The sequence below is a fragment of the Andrographis paniculata genome, unplaced genomic scaffold (genome assembly GCF_009805555.1).
Source record: "Andrographis paniculata isolate CXL003 unplaced genomic scaffold, ASM980555v1 Contig62END, whole genome shotgun sequence".
NCBI lineage: Eukaryota > Viridiplantae > Streptophyta > Magnoliopsida > Lamiales > Acanthaceae > Andrographis > Andrographis paniculata.
The window spans coordinates 364,101-382,983 of NW_026137598.1; the positions used below are offsets into that span (position 1 = coordinate 364,101).

At 39.0% G+C, this 18,883-nt stretch overlaps 1 protein-coding gene across 1 annotated transcript; it reads right to left on the reverse strand.

Moving 5' to 3' along the window:
- Positions 1-1,407: 1,407 nt before the first annotated feature.
- Positions 1,408-5,304, reverse strand: LOC127260507 (RING-H2 finger protein ATL67-like). The gene is made up of 3 exons (XM_051288241.1): positions 4,481-5,304; positions 2,558-2,655; positions 1,408-1,894 (listed from the first exon to the last, which is right to left on the reverse strand). The coding sequence occupies exons 1-3, from the start codon at positions 4,652-4,654 to the stop codon at positions 1,561-1,563; spliced, it is 606 nt and encodes a 201-aa protein (XP_051144198.1). The 5' UTR covers positions 4,655-5,304; the 3' UTR covers positions 1,408-1,560.
- Positions 5,305-18,883: the final 13,579 nt, after the last annotated feature.

Below are 18,883 nucleotides of genomic sequence, written 5' to 3' on the forward strand. Positions count from 1 at the left end.
TTTTTATATTATTTTAAAAAATTATTTTAGATTAAAAACACCGTCACAGTACATATTTAAATTAAATCAAACAATCAAATTAAATTTAAAAATTTTATTATTCAAAATCAAAATCTAGCCAAACACACTGTTACCATCTGTTCATTAATTTGTTTCATTCTAAATATATTCAAGTTAAACTCATATTTTTCATTTTTATCATATTAAAAATGAACTTCACATTCAAAATATTGTATTAATATATATATATATATATATACTGCATCAAAAAATTATCCAAATCAATGCATTTTATTATTATTATTATTCAAACCACAAATCCAAAATCCTAAGTGTCAAACTAAACACAACTTTAAAGTTTATTAATTATGAAATATATTTAAAAAATTAAAATTTTTTTTTTTAAAATTTTTTTAACTCGGTCAGGGCTAAATTTGATTTTCCATATCATAGCCGAATTGAATTTTCAAATTTTTAAGTCATATTTATTTTTATTAGCTTTAATAAAACATAACCAAAAATAAATTGTTGAATTGATTGTGAGTAAAAGTGGAATATATTAATTTGAATTAGTAAATATTTAATTGTTACTAAAAATTTTTAATTTTTAAATTTTTGAAAAGTGTCATATTTGAATTAAAAATAAAAAAATAAAAGTAACATATTTTGATGGGAAGAGAGAGTATCTAAAATTTAAATATATACACACAATATACATATATTATTAGTAAAAATTTATTATCTATAATTTCAAATTAAACTAAATACCATATTACATAATATTTCACGCGTGCATATGAGTTACATTATAGTAATTATATAATAGATATTATCCTAACATTTCTATTTGTTGGAACAAAAATCTACTAATCTATTTTGGCATATGTACACTTTATTCTTTCTACTGCTGCTCTTTCTATTTTTTTCATTTTCAGTAAAATGTCTTATCAAGTTGTTATAACATGCTGACAGCGACCGTCCTGTCTCTCTTTACTCTCTCGGTTGGTAGGCATAGAAGACAAAAGAAATTGATGTTTTAGGTTGTCAACTTGTTTCAAAATTCATCCAGAGACACAATACTATTTTGGTGTAAGGGGTTTTAATTGTGTTTGTCTTGCATGTCTTGCATAGATGCTACATTGTAAGCCGTGTGTGAGAGTTTGGTTATTGGAAAGGTTTTGATAGTTGTGTGTAGTGAGAGAAAGTGTTCAATCCTCTCAAATTCAACCATTCTCTTCTCCATAAAGTTCAAACTTTTAAAATTTAAAAATTATAAGAAATTAAATATTTAATATGATTTGAGCAAATATTTATTAAATATTAATAAATAATATCAAAATTTGCAAAGTGAGTCTTGCAAAACTACAAAATACAAACATACAAAATTATATGCCAGTCAAACAAATATACAAAATCCAATCTACAATTTTATTTTATTTTTTTGTCTATATCAACAAACTTGTACACACGCTCACAATCTATCCATCTCTTGCATTGCATCGAAGGATTATATAATAAAAAAATAAATAAAATTGAAAATAAAAAGCTAATCCGATATTCTTACAACGACCTAGACGGTACTTGGGACGAGATTTCCATGCGGACCTCGTTGGAACCGGACACCATATGGCTAAGATGATCACTTGCAGTGCCTTCAGACAGCTGCCGTTGTCGGGAATGTTGGGGAGTAATCTCCGAGCCCTCGAATGATTGAGGCATGGGGATGGGGGTGCCCTTAACTTCGCCGGATGGTTGTACGGAGAGTCGGCAGACAGGACAGGTGGACTGTTTCCGGAGCCATGTGTCGATGCACGACAGGTGAAAACTGTGCCCACATTTCGGCATGATCCTCACCACTTCTTTCTCTTCGTACTCACTCAAACATATCGCGCATCTGCATTGCATTTAGAACAAGTTTATATCGAATTCAAGATTTGACGATAAATTTTTACCACAACCAAAGGCTCAAAATCAGCAAACTAATTTGTTCTGTTTTACTTAAAGTTTAGTTTCAATTTTCTTTTTCATTGTTATGCAATCATCAAGTATATTGTCAAAATATTATATTATTTTTTCTCACAAATATTAAATAGAAACTCTGTTGAGACCAAAATCCAATATTAAAGCACAAACCCATGCATAACCCAAGTAAACAAAAACATGCCAACCAGAGTGAGTTTTTCGACTATTTGTTCCAAGTGTTTGGAGAGTGTAGAAGTTCGATGGAAATTCTAAACTAAGAGTAGGCAAGGTTAGATAGTTCTAGAACATTCTCGAATTAATCTCCGAACACGTTCGTATTTTAAACGCCCTAGAAAATATTCATGGATTCAACATGCAACTTGTATTGTTTGTTGGATATGTAGAAAAATAACCAAAAATATAAAAGGTATATTTTTAGTTTCTTATGTATACTAAAATTATTTGGTTGCAAATATTTTCACTAGATCCTTACCATTTTTGTAATATTCTTAACAACGGTCTAAGCAAATTATATATGTAAGCTATTGGAGTGCAATGTGATAACCAATATACGAGCGGGTTTGGATGGACTTACTGTATGTCTTCCATGCAACTGAAAGCTTCACGATTGAACTTTATGGTAGGGATCGCATCAACTACTACTTGTTCAAGGCCATTGATCCGACTTTGCGACTGCCATAAATGGATCAAGAAATAAAACATTAAGTGATCGCTTCCTTAATATATAAATCAAATCTAACTTACTTGAAATTTCTATGGGCCAGAAAATAACACCAGGACGTACAATGTCGAAGCTCCATCTCAGCACAAGTAAATGATAGATGACAAGATCCTTTAAGAGGATGCCCATGATTTGCAAATTTTAAAAGGTAAATTACATTACATCCCCCCTGGTTTACCAAAAAAATCACCATTATTCCTTGTGATCTAAAAATTACTTAAGATGCACTTATTTTATAAAACCTCCATCACATAAAATTTACGTGATAATATGTCTCACGGCTGCTGGGACTACAACTAAGATAAATGATTCTATCTAGTGAATGTGCAACTGTAATGTGATTTTTTTTAATGTAAGATTGATATTTAGTACTCCCTCCGTCTCAAAAGCACCGCGCAATATTAGACTTCGGCAAGAGAATTTAGGTGGGTATTAAGTAGGGTAATTTTGGATAATTTGGAAATTATGTGATGTGATTCAAGAAAGAAATTTGTATATTTTTTTATATTTGAGTGATGTGATTGGAGAAATGAATATATATTTATTTTATTTTTTCTTATTTGAGTGATGTGATGGCATAAAGTGAAGTGTATATATACATAAATATAATTAATTGACAAACAAAAAAGAAAATATTATAGGGTGTTTGAAACGGAGAAAATATAATATAAATAGTAAAAATTAGATTTTTAATTTAATAATTTTGGGAAAAATTTTTGTAAATAGTAAATTCGGATAAAATCCCCCAACCAAACACAAAATATAGAGTTTTACCTAATATAAATATATCTCACGGCCACTATTTAAATTATAGGTGAAAATAATAATTTTAGTAAACTAGAAAGAAATATTATACAATTAACTGAATTAAAAGTAGACTACAATCACATGAAATCCGAAATCCGAAATAAAAAGGGCGTATCAAAAGGCTATTGAACATCTAAGAGGCTATACACATTAGGACATGTCATAATACATCCTAGTATTCCGCACAAAAGTTATACGAACACGATAATTGTCCCACATTGACTTGAAAAAAATGTTCACACCAATAAACCGGGATCTCTTGAAACTAAGGTAGTATGTCGCACGAGAGAATAGAAAAAACTAACTTTTCTCACATCAACTTTTCACCCAAATAAAAGGCTTTAATTTCTTCGAAGGATTGAAACTTGTGACACTAAAACTGTAGAAGTGTGTGCTCCGAATAACAAAACAAAGGATCAAAACAATATTATGTTTCTCTAAAATTTGGTTTTAGTTTTGCACCATTCATCAAAATGATTTTTGCAAAACCATTAAATCAAACATATTTATATTACACAAAAAAAAAAAAAAAATTCATTCAAAACATCAAATCAAAATCACCTCAAATGTTATTTCAATTCAAATTTTCATCAAACTCAAACTCAAATTCAAATTTAAATTCAAACCTTAAATGAACACGATCACAAAAAGCAGAATGAGTTTGATTAACGACCAATCATATCTCAAATTCGATACACTCCGAATCCTGATCAACAAAAAATACACGAACTTGCCTTGGAAGACCACACATCACAAACAGCAATGCTTAAAGAGAAACACCAAATCATCAACACAATAATGCCTAATCAATCAATCACAAACTCCCCCAAACATTTCCAAAAACAAGCAAACAAACATCACCACCAAATTACTCGATGTTCTTCTTCACCAAAAAGAACCAAACAATCAGAAACTAGAGATGCAAGAACAGCCAAAAAATGCAACAACAAGACCATTCAGACACCATACCAGGTGGTCAAGATCAATCCCAATTCCAGAATCCATGTCGATGAGCTGCTGCTGCTGCTGCTGGCGGCGAAGCCTCCCACAAATGAGTCTAGTGCAAACAAACACTATGAAAGTGGTGCTCATCCCAAACCCGATAATGGTTGTCACCAAGCTCGTTCCTGACCCAAACATCATATCCCCAAATCAACACAATTAAAAAAAATTATGAACCCTAATCACCCACGAACAGACACCATGGATTAAGCTTTGTTTTTCTCAAGTCAATAAGTGGGTCGGAAATTAGAGAACCAACCAAATCGAAAGAACTCAGCACCAAATAAGAATTAAATAAATTAAAAGAAAAGTAGAATCCAAGAAATGGGGGAAAGAGGGCAACTAATAATGGGGTAACACACGCATCAGCAACAACAATCAGAAGCAGCCAAATAAGTCGCCATTAAAAGGCATTGAATGGAAAAGGGGCAAATTAATTAATTAATCAAATTTAAGATTGAATAAAAAAGAACAAGAAATGCCCCAAATTAAATCAATGGAAATTGCGAATGGTGTTTAGTGATTGAAAAGACTATGGAGCCCCTGAAAGGATAAGGATGATGAGCTCATCATCGGACATAAGGGAGATTGGCGGCTCAACCCCATTAACGGTGCTAGCTAAGCTATAAGGTCAATCAATGAAACAATCGATTGAAAGCTGCTGCTGATGATGATGATGATTGTGCTTATTTTAGATTAAAAAGAATTTGATTTGGTCAGCTGGCAGTTGGGTTAGGAGTGCGTGGCAGATATATATATATATATATATATATGTTGTTTATTCTCTAGATGGTAGTGGTAGCTAAGGTTGTTTTCATACAGGGAGGAGGGAAGAGGGCTGTGTGGTTTTTCATATTTTCGGCGCTTACAAAGGTTTTGAAGCTAATTCTGTCGCTTCCATGGCTGCCCCCAAAATAGCATATAATTCACACTTCTTCCGTTTCCGTTAATGTTAACATTTAATTTCAGCACACAGAGACTTAATTAGGGGTGTCACTTAGTGATTTTGGGTCGAGTTTGCGACCGGTTGAGCTATTGGGTAACACAAAAACTGTCAATCCGAACTCGAATTTTGATCCGAAACTTTAGATTTGAACAAGTTACGAATTCTTTCAAATTGGATTCAGGTTGACCTGAATTAGTTTCATGTCACCTGAAGTTCGAACAAATCTGACACGAACCCTAAACCCTAAACAAACCCGAAAACTAAAAAAAATTAAATTAACCTAATAAAAATTATTTTTATTTTAGTTTTTATGTTAACTTAAAATAATAATAATAATAAATCATTTTAAGACAACCCGAAACCCGATCCGAACATGACACGAGTTTTGTTCATTTCGGAGTCGAATCAACCCAATTTTTTACAAACCCAAAATACTTAAACTCGAATCTGAAAAATAAACGGATTCAATTTTCGGATCGAATTTACTTTTGACACCTTAGCATTAATTGATGTGATATAATGAAAATATATATTTTTTTTTATTTTAATGATATAATGTCATTTGATATAAAATTAAATATAATTAATTATTTTTATTTTAAAAACATTATAGGAAATTTGGAAAGAGTGCTGTTATGGTTTAATAATTAAATATTTTTGTGTTCTTTTAATATGTCTTATATGTGATTTATATATTAGGTATGTTATTTATCTATTATGTGTAATTAAAGTATGATATTGTTATTATTTTCACAAAATTATTTTAAAATATAAACATATAATAATAATAATTAATTTTTACTGATACAGTAAAAAAATATCAGTAAAAAATTGTAGTACGACCCTCGTATTAGTTTTAGGGTTTCATGGTTTAGTTATTTATTTTTACTATATATATTTTTAAATACATTTTGTTGAGCACAAAATAATAGATAGGTTTTTAGGAAATGGGTCTGCCAAGATTAGGTCATTCGAAACGTCCAATGGGCTTTTTGAAAGTCCAAATATGATTACAGTAATCGGGTCGGATGAGTTTTGAGTCTGATCAAACCTGGTTGGGTAAATCCCCAAGGTCGGACGGATGAGGAGATTGGACCTGGTCGGGACCAAATAGTTCGGACATCAAAATTGGACCTAGTCAGGACAAAGTCCGAGGGTCGGATTCAAGAAAGTCGGATGGGTGATAAGATTGGATCTAGTCGGGACCAAATAGTTCGGATAGAGAAGTCGGACCTAGTCGGGACAAATTCCAAGGGTCGGACATAAGAAGGGTAGATATTGAAGTCGGACCAAGTTCAAAGGTTAGGTATTAAAAGTAGTTATCCTATAGGTCGGGTAAAATGCAGTTTCTGGTAGTGGGGGGTAATTTCGACTGGTGAGCGGTTTTTAAAGTCGGACGTGACAGGACGGTTCTCATACGTGTCGATAGAAGAGAATTTTTTGGGGAGTTAACAGCGGTTATGGTAACCGACCGGATAGCGGTTCGAACGGTATCTTCAAGGGGTTATTTAAAGATTCTGTACGGTATAGAGAGGGGATCTTCAATCGACATCAAATTCAAGAAAATTGCTTTTGGGGATCACCACTTTATTTTCAGTCTTTATTTTATCCTTATTTTATTTTTATGTATTCTACAATGTTTAGAAGTTTCTAATTTCAGACACTTATCTATCAAATTCGGGAATATTTCTCTGTTTTCGAATTTTACTTTTAAATTGTTGAAAAAACACATCAACAATTTGGCGACCACAGTGAGAGTCGAGGCAAGATTGCTGATCCTACGTCAACGGAGAGTTTCATACGATTGAGATCCGGCCGAATCGTCGGAAGGATCCATATGGCAGGCTCACAGCCTCAATCATCTTCGGCACCGGTGGGAGAAACGGTTTCACCACCTGTCATGCCAAATACAAGAGAAATGCCACAAACACCCACTGACTGGGTTTCTTATGTTCAGCAATTGAACAACCAGCATAATTTGGCCATGCAGAATATGTTGCACGAGCAACAAATGTTGCGGGAGCAACAAAATCTTATGCAAAATACGTTAAATCAGGCGTTATCAAGGGTTACTTTGCAACCCATCCAGACGCCACCAAAACTATCACCATCCAGGTTACAGACAAATTTTGCGGGGCCTTCATATGTGGACAGCACTTTTCCAAGTATTACCGCCCCAAGGGTTGACAGAGGGAAGACTCCTCTTACATACCCGAATAACATTCCGTTGGGTGGTAGGACCGAGCCTACCGACCTCAGAGGAGACAGATTGGGAGGCCAGGCTCACAATCCTATTTAGGTATTAGATCCTGTCCCACCCAGAGTAGAACCAGAGGACATTGCTCAAGTCTTAAGGGTACATTTTGGAATGAACCCCCAGACGGTCAACAGACCTGCGTACCAAAGGCCATTTCCAAAAAGAATCATCAACGAACATCCGCTTCCAATGAATTACAGACCACCCGATTTTCATTCATTTTCTGGAGAAGATGGGGCATCAACTATAGAACATGTGGGACGTTTCACGGCCCAATTAGGGGAAGTAGGCAATAATTCTTTCTATAAACTACAATTGTTCGGGTTATCACTTACAAGGACCGCTTTTTCATGGTTTGCAAATTTGCCACCCGGGCAGTTGTAAACCTGGGAAAGCCTGGAGGCAGCATTCCATGCAAGATTTTTTAATCCTCTCCCGACAGTCTCACTCACAGACCTTTTAGAGATCAGGCAGATGCCAGAAGAGACCGCGTATCAGTTTATTGAACGGATACGACTCATGAAAGGCATATGCCCGACAATCATCGAAGAAAGTGAAATGACCAATTTGGTGGTCAGAAACATGCATTCCAGACTTCGGGAGGCATTGACAGCCCATGATGTTCAGGATTTGGCTAGTTTGGCCTCCAAAGCAGGGAGATTAGAATCTTTGTTCAGAGAAAAAGATCACAACTTTCGTCAGAACAGGGTACAGCAAATGGCTAGTGTTGATACAGAGATTTATTCGCCAGAAGAAGGAAATATTCTTGAAGAAATGACAGCCGAAATTGTGAATGGAAAACCGTACGTATGCTCGAAACTAAAGCCATTGCCAGGAACAGAGGAGAGGGAGCAGCCGACTTTCGATGTATCCAAGGCCGACGAGATCTTCGATATTTTATTGGCAGACGGGCAGATTCGTATTCGTAAAGGGCAAAGTTTGGCAACGAAGGAGGAAATAAAGGGAAGGCCATACTGTAAGTGGCATAATTCCTTTACTCATTACACTAATCAATGCACACATTTCCGAAAGGAAATACAAAAGGCTATCAAAGCAGGGAGATTCAAATATGTAACAATGGGAGTAGAGCATCAGCCCTTCCCAAAAGTAACTACTGCAATGATCTCTGTGCGGTCTTCACAAGTTGTGCAAAGTGATGATGAAGAAGACACCGGACGAAAAGAACGCAAACCTAAAGAACGAGAATCCAATCAGGAAGTGAAGTTCAAAGTTTGCGAAACTAGAGTGGCAGAGAAATGGGATAGAGAAGATGGGTCGTTCAAGGTAGAATTGAAAGACAAAGTCGTGGTACGAGACCGACCAACACGCAAACCACATCCAGTCCAAGAGAAATGGAGTCGAAACAGAAAGCCTCTGCCAATAGACATAGACCCTCGATTTCCAGGTATGAATCGCACACAAATCCGTATGTATGCAGCACGGCATGGGAAGCGAACAGACAAGGGTAAGGAGAAGAAATAATCATCACCTAAAAGGAAGGACTTGAATGACGAAACAGAGGAGCAAGGGGAGAGCAGCAATCCGATCAAGAAGGCCAGATGTTTTCGATGTCAATTCTGCAAACGGATCAATATTGATCCTGAAATAGAAATTGCAGAGGAAGAGACCCCCGAGATTATTTTCGGATCATTTGCCCCAGAAGAGACGAAAATTTTGCGCAGCAAGATAGTAAAACTTGATAAAGCAGGATTCGAGGTCAGGATGACGGATATGCGATGGTCCGTTGAAGAAGAACCCATTTGGGCTAAGTTCGAGGAGGAGGAAGAACCAGAATGGGCAGCAATGGTTGGCAGACCCCCACCTATGGTTTTTCCACCTATACCAGAAGGGGCATTCCCGCATTTAAAACCACTCTATGTTAACGCTCACATCTGTGGTAAGCCGGTTAACAAGGTTTTTATCAATAATGGGGCTGTTTTTAATGTCATGCCCCTCAAAACTTTAAGAAAATTGGGTAAAGAGATTGGTGATTTATCTCCGGTAGACATCGAGATGACAAGCTTCACAGGACAACCGACTAAGCCAGAAGGGATGATGGTGGCACCCATTGAGGTTGGACCGAAGGTGATTTCGACTGTGTTTTTTGTTGTGGATGCCAATACTACCTATTCGGTTTTGTTGGGGCGAGATTGGATTCACGCTTCCAAATGTGTGCCTTCTTCTCTCCATCAACAAATTATGTTTTGGGAAGGAGATCAGGTTTACACCATGGAAGCCAGTACGAATCCGTTCAGCTCTACAGAAGGAGTGGAAGAATCGGTTCTTTATACGGAATACATACCACCTATTTCACGGACAACCATGGTAGATGAGTATCCTTGGAAGGGTTGTAAGCTCACTACGCAGGGTTGCATGTTTCATTAGAAACAATTTTCTGTTTTTATGGCTCTGTTGTTAGCCAAAATAAACTTTTACTTGAAGTTAATTTATGGAAAAAATAAATAAATATGATAAACTGATTAGACAGTTCTATTTAAACCAATTAATGGTTAGACTACATAATAGTAAAATTTCCAACAATAATGTTGGCGAAGAAGAAGGTTTTCGCTGGCCTGATCTCCTGGAAAAGACAGAAACTTCTCTTCAAGTCAGGACCCCCTTATTGAATATAATGTGGGAACCAAAAAGATACCCAAGATGGTTAGGGTAAGTGGTTTACTGACAAAAAGTCAACATGAGCAAATGGTAGCGTTAATTCGAGATCACAAGGAATGTCTGGCATGGGATTATTCCGAAATGCCCGGATTGGCGCACAGTTTAATAGAACATAGGTTGCCTATTAAAAAGGAGTTTAAGCCTTACAAGCAACCACCAAGGAGGGTGAGTCCAGAATTGATGCCCCAGATCAAAGAAGAAATTGAGAAGCTACTAAAGGTTGGTTTTATTCGTCCATGTCGATATGCGGAATGGTTAGCCAACATCGTTCCGGTAACCAAAAAAATGGAAAGATCCGAATTTGCATCGACTTCAGAGATCTCAATCTCGCCACTTCAAAAGATGAATATGTCATGCCAATAGCAGACATGTTGATCGATTCTGCGGCGGGACACCGGATTTTGAGTTTAATGGATGGGTACGCAGGTTATAATCAAATTTCATTAGCAGAAGAAGATATACCCAAAACTGTGTTTAGGTGCCCAGGAGCGTTGGGAATTTATGAATGGACGGTTATGCCATTCGGTTTAAAGAATGCAGGGGCGACCTACCAACGGGCTATGAACACTATCTTTCATGATCTTATTGGGCGATCAATGGAGGTATATATTGATGATATGATCATTAAGTCTACCGACTTTGATTCACATTTGGTTGATTTAAAAAATGCTTTTATTCGGATGAAGCAGTACAACCTGAAAATGAACCCAACGAAATGTGCCTTTGGAGTTTCGGCGGGGAATTTCTTGGGGTTCTTAGTACATGAAAAGGGAATAGAGATTGACGCGAACAAAGCCAAAGCTGTTCTAACGATGCGATCGCCTTAGTCGGTCAAAGAAGTACAAAGTTTTTTGGGAAAGGTAAACTACCTAAGGCGTTTTATATCAAACGCTGCGGGGAAATTAAACCCTATCACAAAATTATTACGGAACAAGGCTACCGATTTTTCTTGGGGGCGGGACCAACAGAAGGCATTGGAGGAAATCAAGGAGGCATTGGTTAACCCGCCTGTGTTGGTCCCTCCAAGAGGCGACCGACCTCTTCGGTTATATTTGGCGAACAGTTTTGATGTGGTAAGCAGTCTCTTGGTACAAAAATGGGAAGATGGTAAGGAAATAGCCATTTATTATCTAAGCAAAACTTTAGCAGGACCTGAGTTGAATTACAGTATGCCCGAAAGCCCGAGGTGGAACATTATATTCTGCCAAGAGAAACCGAGGTGGTTTCTAAAATGGATTTGGTCAGACTAATGTTGCATAGACCAACCATGCAGGGTAGATTAATGAAATGGGCTATTAAGCTGGCTCCTTTTGCACTACGCCACCGACCTCTCAAGGCTGTGAAAGGACAAGTTGTGGCTGATTTGTTGGTTGAGTTTACAAGTGATGGATCATCAGAAAACAAAATAATGCCATATATTGGCACCAGTCCTTGGAAAATGTTTTTTGATGGTTCCCGTTCGAAAGGAAAGTCGGGAGCTGGAGTGATACTAGAAGGACCAGGAGGCGGCAAAATTAATTTGCAGCTTCAAATGGAAGATATGACACATAACTCCGCAGAATATGAAGCACTGATTTTGGGTCTGGAAGCACTTATTGCTAAAGGAGTGCAGTCTGTGTTAATCTATGGGGATTCTCAACTTGTTATCAACCAAGTATTGAAACGGTACGCGTGTAATTTTTCCCATTTGCGTAGATACCGAGATGTGGTGCTACACTTGTTATATAGAATCGGGGAAGTGGTTTTTGAGCATGTACCAAGAACAGAAAATCAGTTCGCTGATAATCTGGCTCAGAGCGCTTGTCAACAGTTGATTGGCAGTCTCGATTCTAGGACTGATTGGAGAACAGAGATTATGGAATATTTGGAATCTCCAAATTCTGCTGCTCCTGTTCGTGTTCGCTTAAAGGCTTTACGTTTTCAGCTAATTAATGGGACTTTATATAAAAAAAAACCTTTGAAGGGGTTTTGCTGAGGTGTTTGGGACCTGAGGAAACTATTAAAGTAATGGAGGAGGTCCATGGAGGAGTGTGTGGTGCGCATCGGACAGGTTTAAATATGCGATGGGCCATTCATCGTATAGGATTCTATTGGCCGAAGATTTTTTATGATTGTATCAGATTTTCCAAGGGATGTCAAGAGTGCCAGAGGCATGGTCCTTTACATCATTTGCCAACAGTGGATTTGCAGACAATGGTTAAACCCTGGCCATTCAAAGCTTGGGCATTGGATGTAATTGGAAAGATTAATCCGGCCTCGTCGAAACAACATTCTTTTATTTTGGTGGCGACTGATTATTTTACCAAATGGGTAGAAGCAGTTCCCTTGAAGAATGCGACGCAGAAAGAAGTGATCGAATTTGTACTCAATCATATCATCTATCGTTTTGGAATTCCTCACACTCTCACAACCGATCAAGGGTTGATGTTTACTGGAGAAAAGTTTATTGAGTTTCTGGCCTAATACAATGTCAAATTACACCATTCTTCACCGTATTATCCACAGGCGAATGGATTGGCCGAAGCAGCAAATAAAATTATTATTGGCATTATCCGGAAAATGGTGGAGGAGAATCCAAGGAAATGGCATATTCTGCTCTCTCAAGCATTGTGGGCTCATCGAAACAGTAGAAGTACTTCTACTGGATTCTCTCCATACCAATTAACATTCGGGCAAGATGCAGTATTACCTGCAGAATTTGTCGTGCCTTCACCCAGGGTGACCAGTACAACAGCCTATGTTGATGAGATGTATTTACAAAAGATGTGGCAACAATTGGAAGAGTTAGATACAGATCGATTGAACGCATTGGACCAAGTAATTAAGCAGAGTGAGATTAGGGCAAAATATTACGGAAAAAGGGTGGTCCCAAAGCTCTTTGCAGAAGGCGATCTGGTCTGGAAGACAATTTTGCCAACCTATAAGAAAGTAGATCAATTGGGAAAGTGGTCTCCCAACTGGGAAGGTCCTTTCATCATTCATAAGGTAATTGAAAATAGAGCCTTTATTATCATAAATCAAGAGGGAAAAATGGTACATGAGAATATTAATGCTAAGTATCTGAAAAGGTATTACCCTGCCTTTTCGGAACTTAGTCATTGATTATTTGAAAAAAGAAAAAAATCATAGGACTCTTTAAAGGGTTCGAACCCATTGGTAAAAAGGGTTCTCTAATCATCGGAAAGATTAATGGTATCATCCCAGACTGCTGAGGTCGAGGCCATTTCAGGTTCTTCATCCAGAAGATCATCCAAATCCAAGCGGTAGCGATCCCATTTGTCTTGCATGTCTTGAAGATTTTGCTCAGTTCGGGACTTCATGTCCTGCAAAGACTGAATCTCTCGTTCAGCGAGGACACTCAGTCTGGAGAGCGTTGATCTTTGTGGTTGAAAATCATTGTTCCAACTAAGGTCTGGGAGAATGGCGGTTACATGATGGTTTATCATGTCTAGATGATGGTCGAGGTCCGATATACGTGTGAGTATGTCGGTATAGGGTTCGTAGCTGGTAGATATGTGCTCCATCAGTCAGATGGTACGATGAATGGTTCTCCTACCTCTGCCAGAGAATCTGAATTTGAAATCCAGCTGTTTCAGAACTTGTATCATATCTTCAGCGTGTTGGCCTATGGGGTGCTTTCCTACTATGAATGGTTGGAGAGCACCTTCCCAGTTTGAAAGAGGAATACATAGGCGAGGAGAAACCATATTGCATGAAAAGTAATGGTGATGTTTTGGAGTTGGAGGTACGGAGTTTATATAAGTATTCTGGTTTCTAAGTTAGGTGATTTAGTAATAGGCAATAAATACGGATCTGTGTTTGCTTGATTAGACTCAGTAAAAACGCAGGAAAGATAGGATCTGTTTTCTAAAAATAGGAATTAATACTGGTTAAAACCAAATCAATGTACAATATACTTGAATTACATGGAGAGAAGCGCCCGTAAAGCAGTTTTTAGATCGGTCCATTTGAGTTCTGACTTGATGGCCCGACGACGTTGGTATGCTTCTTGGTGTCTCTGGACGAGTCTCGTTTGAATAGCTGTCTGAAGTTGTTCGCAAAGACTGGCTTGTTAAGGCAATGAGTTTCAACTAGATGACTTCCCTCCTGTATGCTATCATCTATAGCTTCTAATCGTTCTTGAAGTCGTCGTAGTTCTTCAGTCTCTTGGGAGATTTCAGTAGCCAATGTATGTCTCTCCTGCCGGAGCTCGTCCAGTCGGGCCCTAGCCACGTTGAGATCCTGGTCGGCCTTCTTCAAATTTGCTTCAATATTATTAGGATCTGCTACCGGACGGGAGGAGGTCGCTTCGGATAATGGGGTCGGATCAAAGGAAGTTCAGCTTGAAGTTCAGTGATCCTGGCCATCATCCGATCGAGAACTGGTGAAGCTCCCGACTCCAGGGCAGGTTGAACCAATAGGGTTATTGCGACTTGGACTAGCGCCGAAAGGTCAGCCAGTTCTAAGTCAGCAAAATCCAAATTGGCGCATCGTTCCATAATGGTTCTGACGGGAGTCGGGAGGTCTATTCGGGTCAAAATGTTCATCTCCTGAGCAGCTTGAACCAGAATAAGATTGGCAAGCTAAAAGACATGGCAAAATTTTGAGAGATAAGGTCGGAAGGTTACTTGATTCAGGGCAGCTGTAGCCTCAGAAAGGGCCATAAGTTGGAAAATTGAGGGGTTGACTGGTTGGATAATTGGACCAGCAACTGATTCATCCCCTGGTGGAAGTTGTTGGGCGGCTGCTAAATCCATACCCTGAACAGAAGACAAAAGTTTTTAGCACCGTTGGATGGGCAAAAACTAAAATCCAAAAATGGATGAGAAAGGGTACCAACCGGATCCAGCGGGGCAAAATTAATGGAAGCTTCACCCGATTTTGAGGAGGAAATTTCCTCTACATCATGGGGTGGTTGGACTGGTTCGGGTTGGACTGGTTCAGGTTGGACTGGTTCGGGACCAACAAGAGGAACCTCATCTTGCTGAACAAGCGGGTCGGGTAAAGCCACGACCTGGTCGGGGTCGGGTAATACCACATCTTCAATAGGTGCCTGGACCAAATAGGTTTTAGGTATCAAGAGTTTTATCAAAAGGACGATGTTGAAAGAAGGTTTAGCGCTTACTTGTTGAGGTTCCGCAACTTGGTCGGGGAGGACAACAGGTTGGTCGGGCATCACCGCAACCATATCCAACGTTGGGGGAGGAGGTAGCCTGCCCATTGATTCGCCTGGTCGGTGTGCCTACAATAAAAGGTTTGAAGTTATTGTTTATAATTAATATTTTGCTGGTCTGAGGAATGTCGGAAACTAGCTTTTACCTCTGATTGTCTGGGGGTCGGTTGTGTGGTGATCGGGACTATGGCTAGTTGTTCTGTGGTCCGGACCACAGATGGTTGTTCTATGGTCGGGACAGCAGTTGATCGGGACGAAGATAAATTAATAGGAAGCTGTGCCTCGGGTGATTGTTGATCGGTCAGTTGAGTCGTGGTCGGGCCAGTGGTCGGGAGCATTGAAGGATCTTCTGAAATAGACATATTGGAGTTAGAAAGGGGCTGTATGAAAATAACATAAGGAAAGGAACAAAACTTACCAAATTGTTGCCTTAAATACTTTGGCATCCCACTGGTATCTATTGGCAGAGAAGCCAAATATTCCTCGATGGCCTGTCTATCGATAGCTGGAGTGGCCTTTGCTTTTTGTCTTTTTGCTCCCGACCCACCTGCCGCAGGGGCTTGCCTTTTCTTTCCTCTGACTGCCAGTCGGGGGGAGCCAAGAGCCAGAGCTGGGGGTGGAGCAAGTCTCCCGACCAATTGGTCAGTCGAAGGGGCAAGTAAAGACCAGGTGGCCGACCACCAGACGGGAAAATTTTCGGTTGTCGAAGGTTTTGGGCAGAACGGGAGATATGAATTCGAGGTGATGTAGCTGGTGAGTTGAGAAATATAGATCTGGATAAGTTCGGGAATTACCAGACCTTCGGGGCTTTGAAATATGAGGTGAGGACTGGCTAATGGCCCTGGTATGCCCTGGCAGCAACCAAATTGCCTCGACAAAAATTGAGGTTGGTAATTGTAAGTAAAAAATGATCTACGATTCTTCTTATCCGACCTCCTACTAGAAAAAAGAGATCGGGGCTTCATCGCGGCATCCCAGGAAAAAATGTAGGTCGGGTGAGGGATAGGATTTGGGCGAGTTAAAGGATAGGTTGGGTCAGGATAAAGGAAGAAAAGATCGGTTGAATATTGCATTAAGGTTGTATATACAAAAAAACGGGAATTGTTCCGATCTTCGGTCAAAATTTGGGTTATTATAGAATCAGAGGATTTTAGACAAGAAGAGTTCGGGGTTAATCTGGCTAAGGCATAGCCAATAGACCTGTAAGGATTGGGAGAAATTGGGAGACGACCAAAAAATGCAGAGGGGAAGTATAGACGTAACCACAATTCCAGGAACCAAAATGGTCCCGAAGCTGCAGTGTCCGCCTTTTTAGTATCCGTAAGACGGGAACTTACTCGGGTTAAACCTTCAAAGAGGTTGGCTAAAAATAAGGTACCTAAAGAAGAGAAATGACCACATGCCAAATAAATGGGTAGGTCAATATGAGTTGAAAGGACAAGTTTAGAAGGGAAAAAAATGATATATCTGTGAAAGAAAAGAAGAAAGGAATGTAAGCTCAAACATTCAAACTTTGTGCATACAAAAGAAATAAAAAGGAAGAAGATATACTTGCAGAGCCAAAAGAGGAGAAAAGCAGTGTGTTCCAACTCGGAAACAGGGGTATCCTCCTTACCGTGATATTTATTGACAAAGTATGTCCATCCTCTTTCTCTTTCAGGCAGTTTGGCCAGGGCCCAACCTTGATGGTTGGGGGGAAGTTCTTGATTTTCGAGAAAAACCAGAACGGGGTGGTCCTCTCCTATGATCGGCAAATGCGCGATCACTACTACATCCATTAGGGTTGGACCCATTGGACCTGAAGGGAGAAAAAAGGCACCTGTTTGCGAATGCCAAAAAGCCGCTATGGCCATCAGAACTTTATCGTGAAGGTAAAGGGGTTGCGTCGAAAGGAGGATAGCTTTATCGATCCCTTGGGTTTTCCATTGATTTTAATAAGGCAAAAATCGTTAATAATCTCAACAACGACTTCTGGATCATGTCAAACGCTATATATCAATAATGTATGCCATTGATGATTCATTGTGATGGTTTTTATGCAAAAATTCGAGTAATACACAGTTTTGTCAAGCTAAGAATATGCTCCTATTTGGAGTTATCACCCTTTCTTTACCGTCTTCCCATTCTTACGCCAACAAACTACTTACCACATCAAAATTGTTTGCCACATACAGTCTAAGAGGTCGGCCTCCTCTTGGAGGAACCAACACGGGTTGTTTTGTTAATGTCTGCTTAATTTCTTTTAATGCCTCCTGCTGCTCCGGACCCCACAAAAAATCAGTTGCTTTATTCTTTAGCAACCTTGTGATGGGTTTTAACTTTCCTGCGGCATTTGATATGAACCTCCTCAGGTAATTCACTTTACCCAACAAACTTTACACTTCTTTGACCGACTGAGGGGGTCGCATTGTTAAAACAGCTTTAGATTTGTTTGCATCAATCTCTATCCCTTTTTCATGCACTAAAAAACCCAAGAAATTTCCTGCCGAAACTCCAAAGATGCATTTCGTTGGGTTCATCTTAAGGTTGTATTGCTTCATCCGTAGGAAAGCATTTCTTAGGTCGACTAGATGTGTATCAATATCAGTAGACTTAATGATCACATTATCAATGTATACCTCAATTGATTGCCCAATCAAATCGTGAAAGATAGTATTCATTGCCCATTGATAGGTTTATCTTCTTCTTCGAACCACCGCATGCCAGTCATCCTGACTTCGAACATGGTCTTGTCGGCTTTTACTATCTTACTACGTAAAGTTCTCGTCTCCTCTGGAGCAAACGATCCAAAGATTATCTCAGGGGCCTCCTCTTCGGGGGCTTCTATCTTGGGATCAACGTCGATCCATCTGCATAATTGACAACAAAAAGACCTGGCCTTCTTGACAGGCCTCTCGATTTCCCGATGCACCTGTAGTTGGTCTCTTGGGTTTTTCCTTTCGGGCGGTGCATCCAGTTTCTTCTTTCCTTTGTCTGCTCGTCTCCCATGCCGAGCTGCATACCTGCATTTGGCATTACGGATTTGCGTATGATTCATACCTGGAAACCACAGATCTATATCTATGGGTAAAGGCTTCATATTCCGACTCCATTTGTCATGGACTGGTTGTGGCTTGCGTGTTGGTCGATCTCGAACCACCACTTTGTCTTTCAACTCCACTTCGAAAGAGCCATCCTTGTTGTCCCATTTCTCTGCCACCCTGGTTTCACAGGTCTTGAACTTATCATCCTGCTCATGCTCTCGCTCTTTTGGCTTACGCTCCTTCCGTTTAGTGTCTCTTTCATCGTCCCTTTGTATGTTATGTGAAGAACGCACAG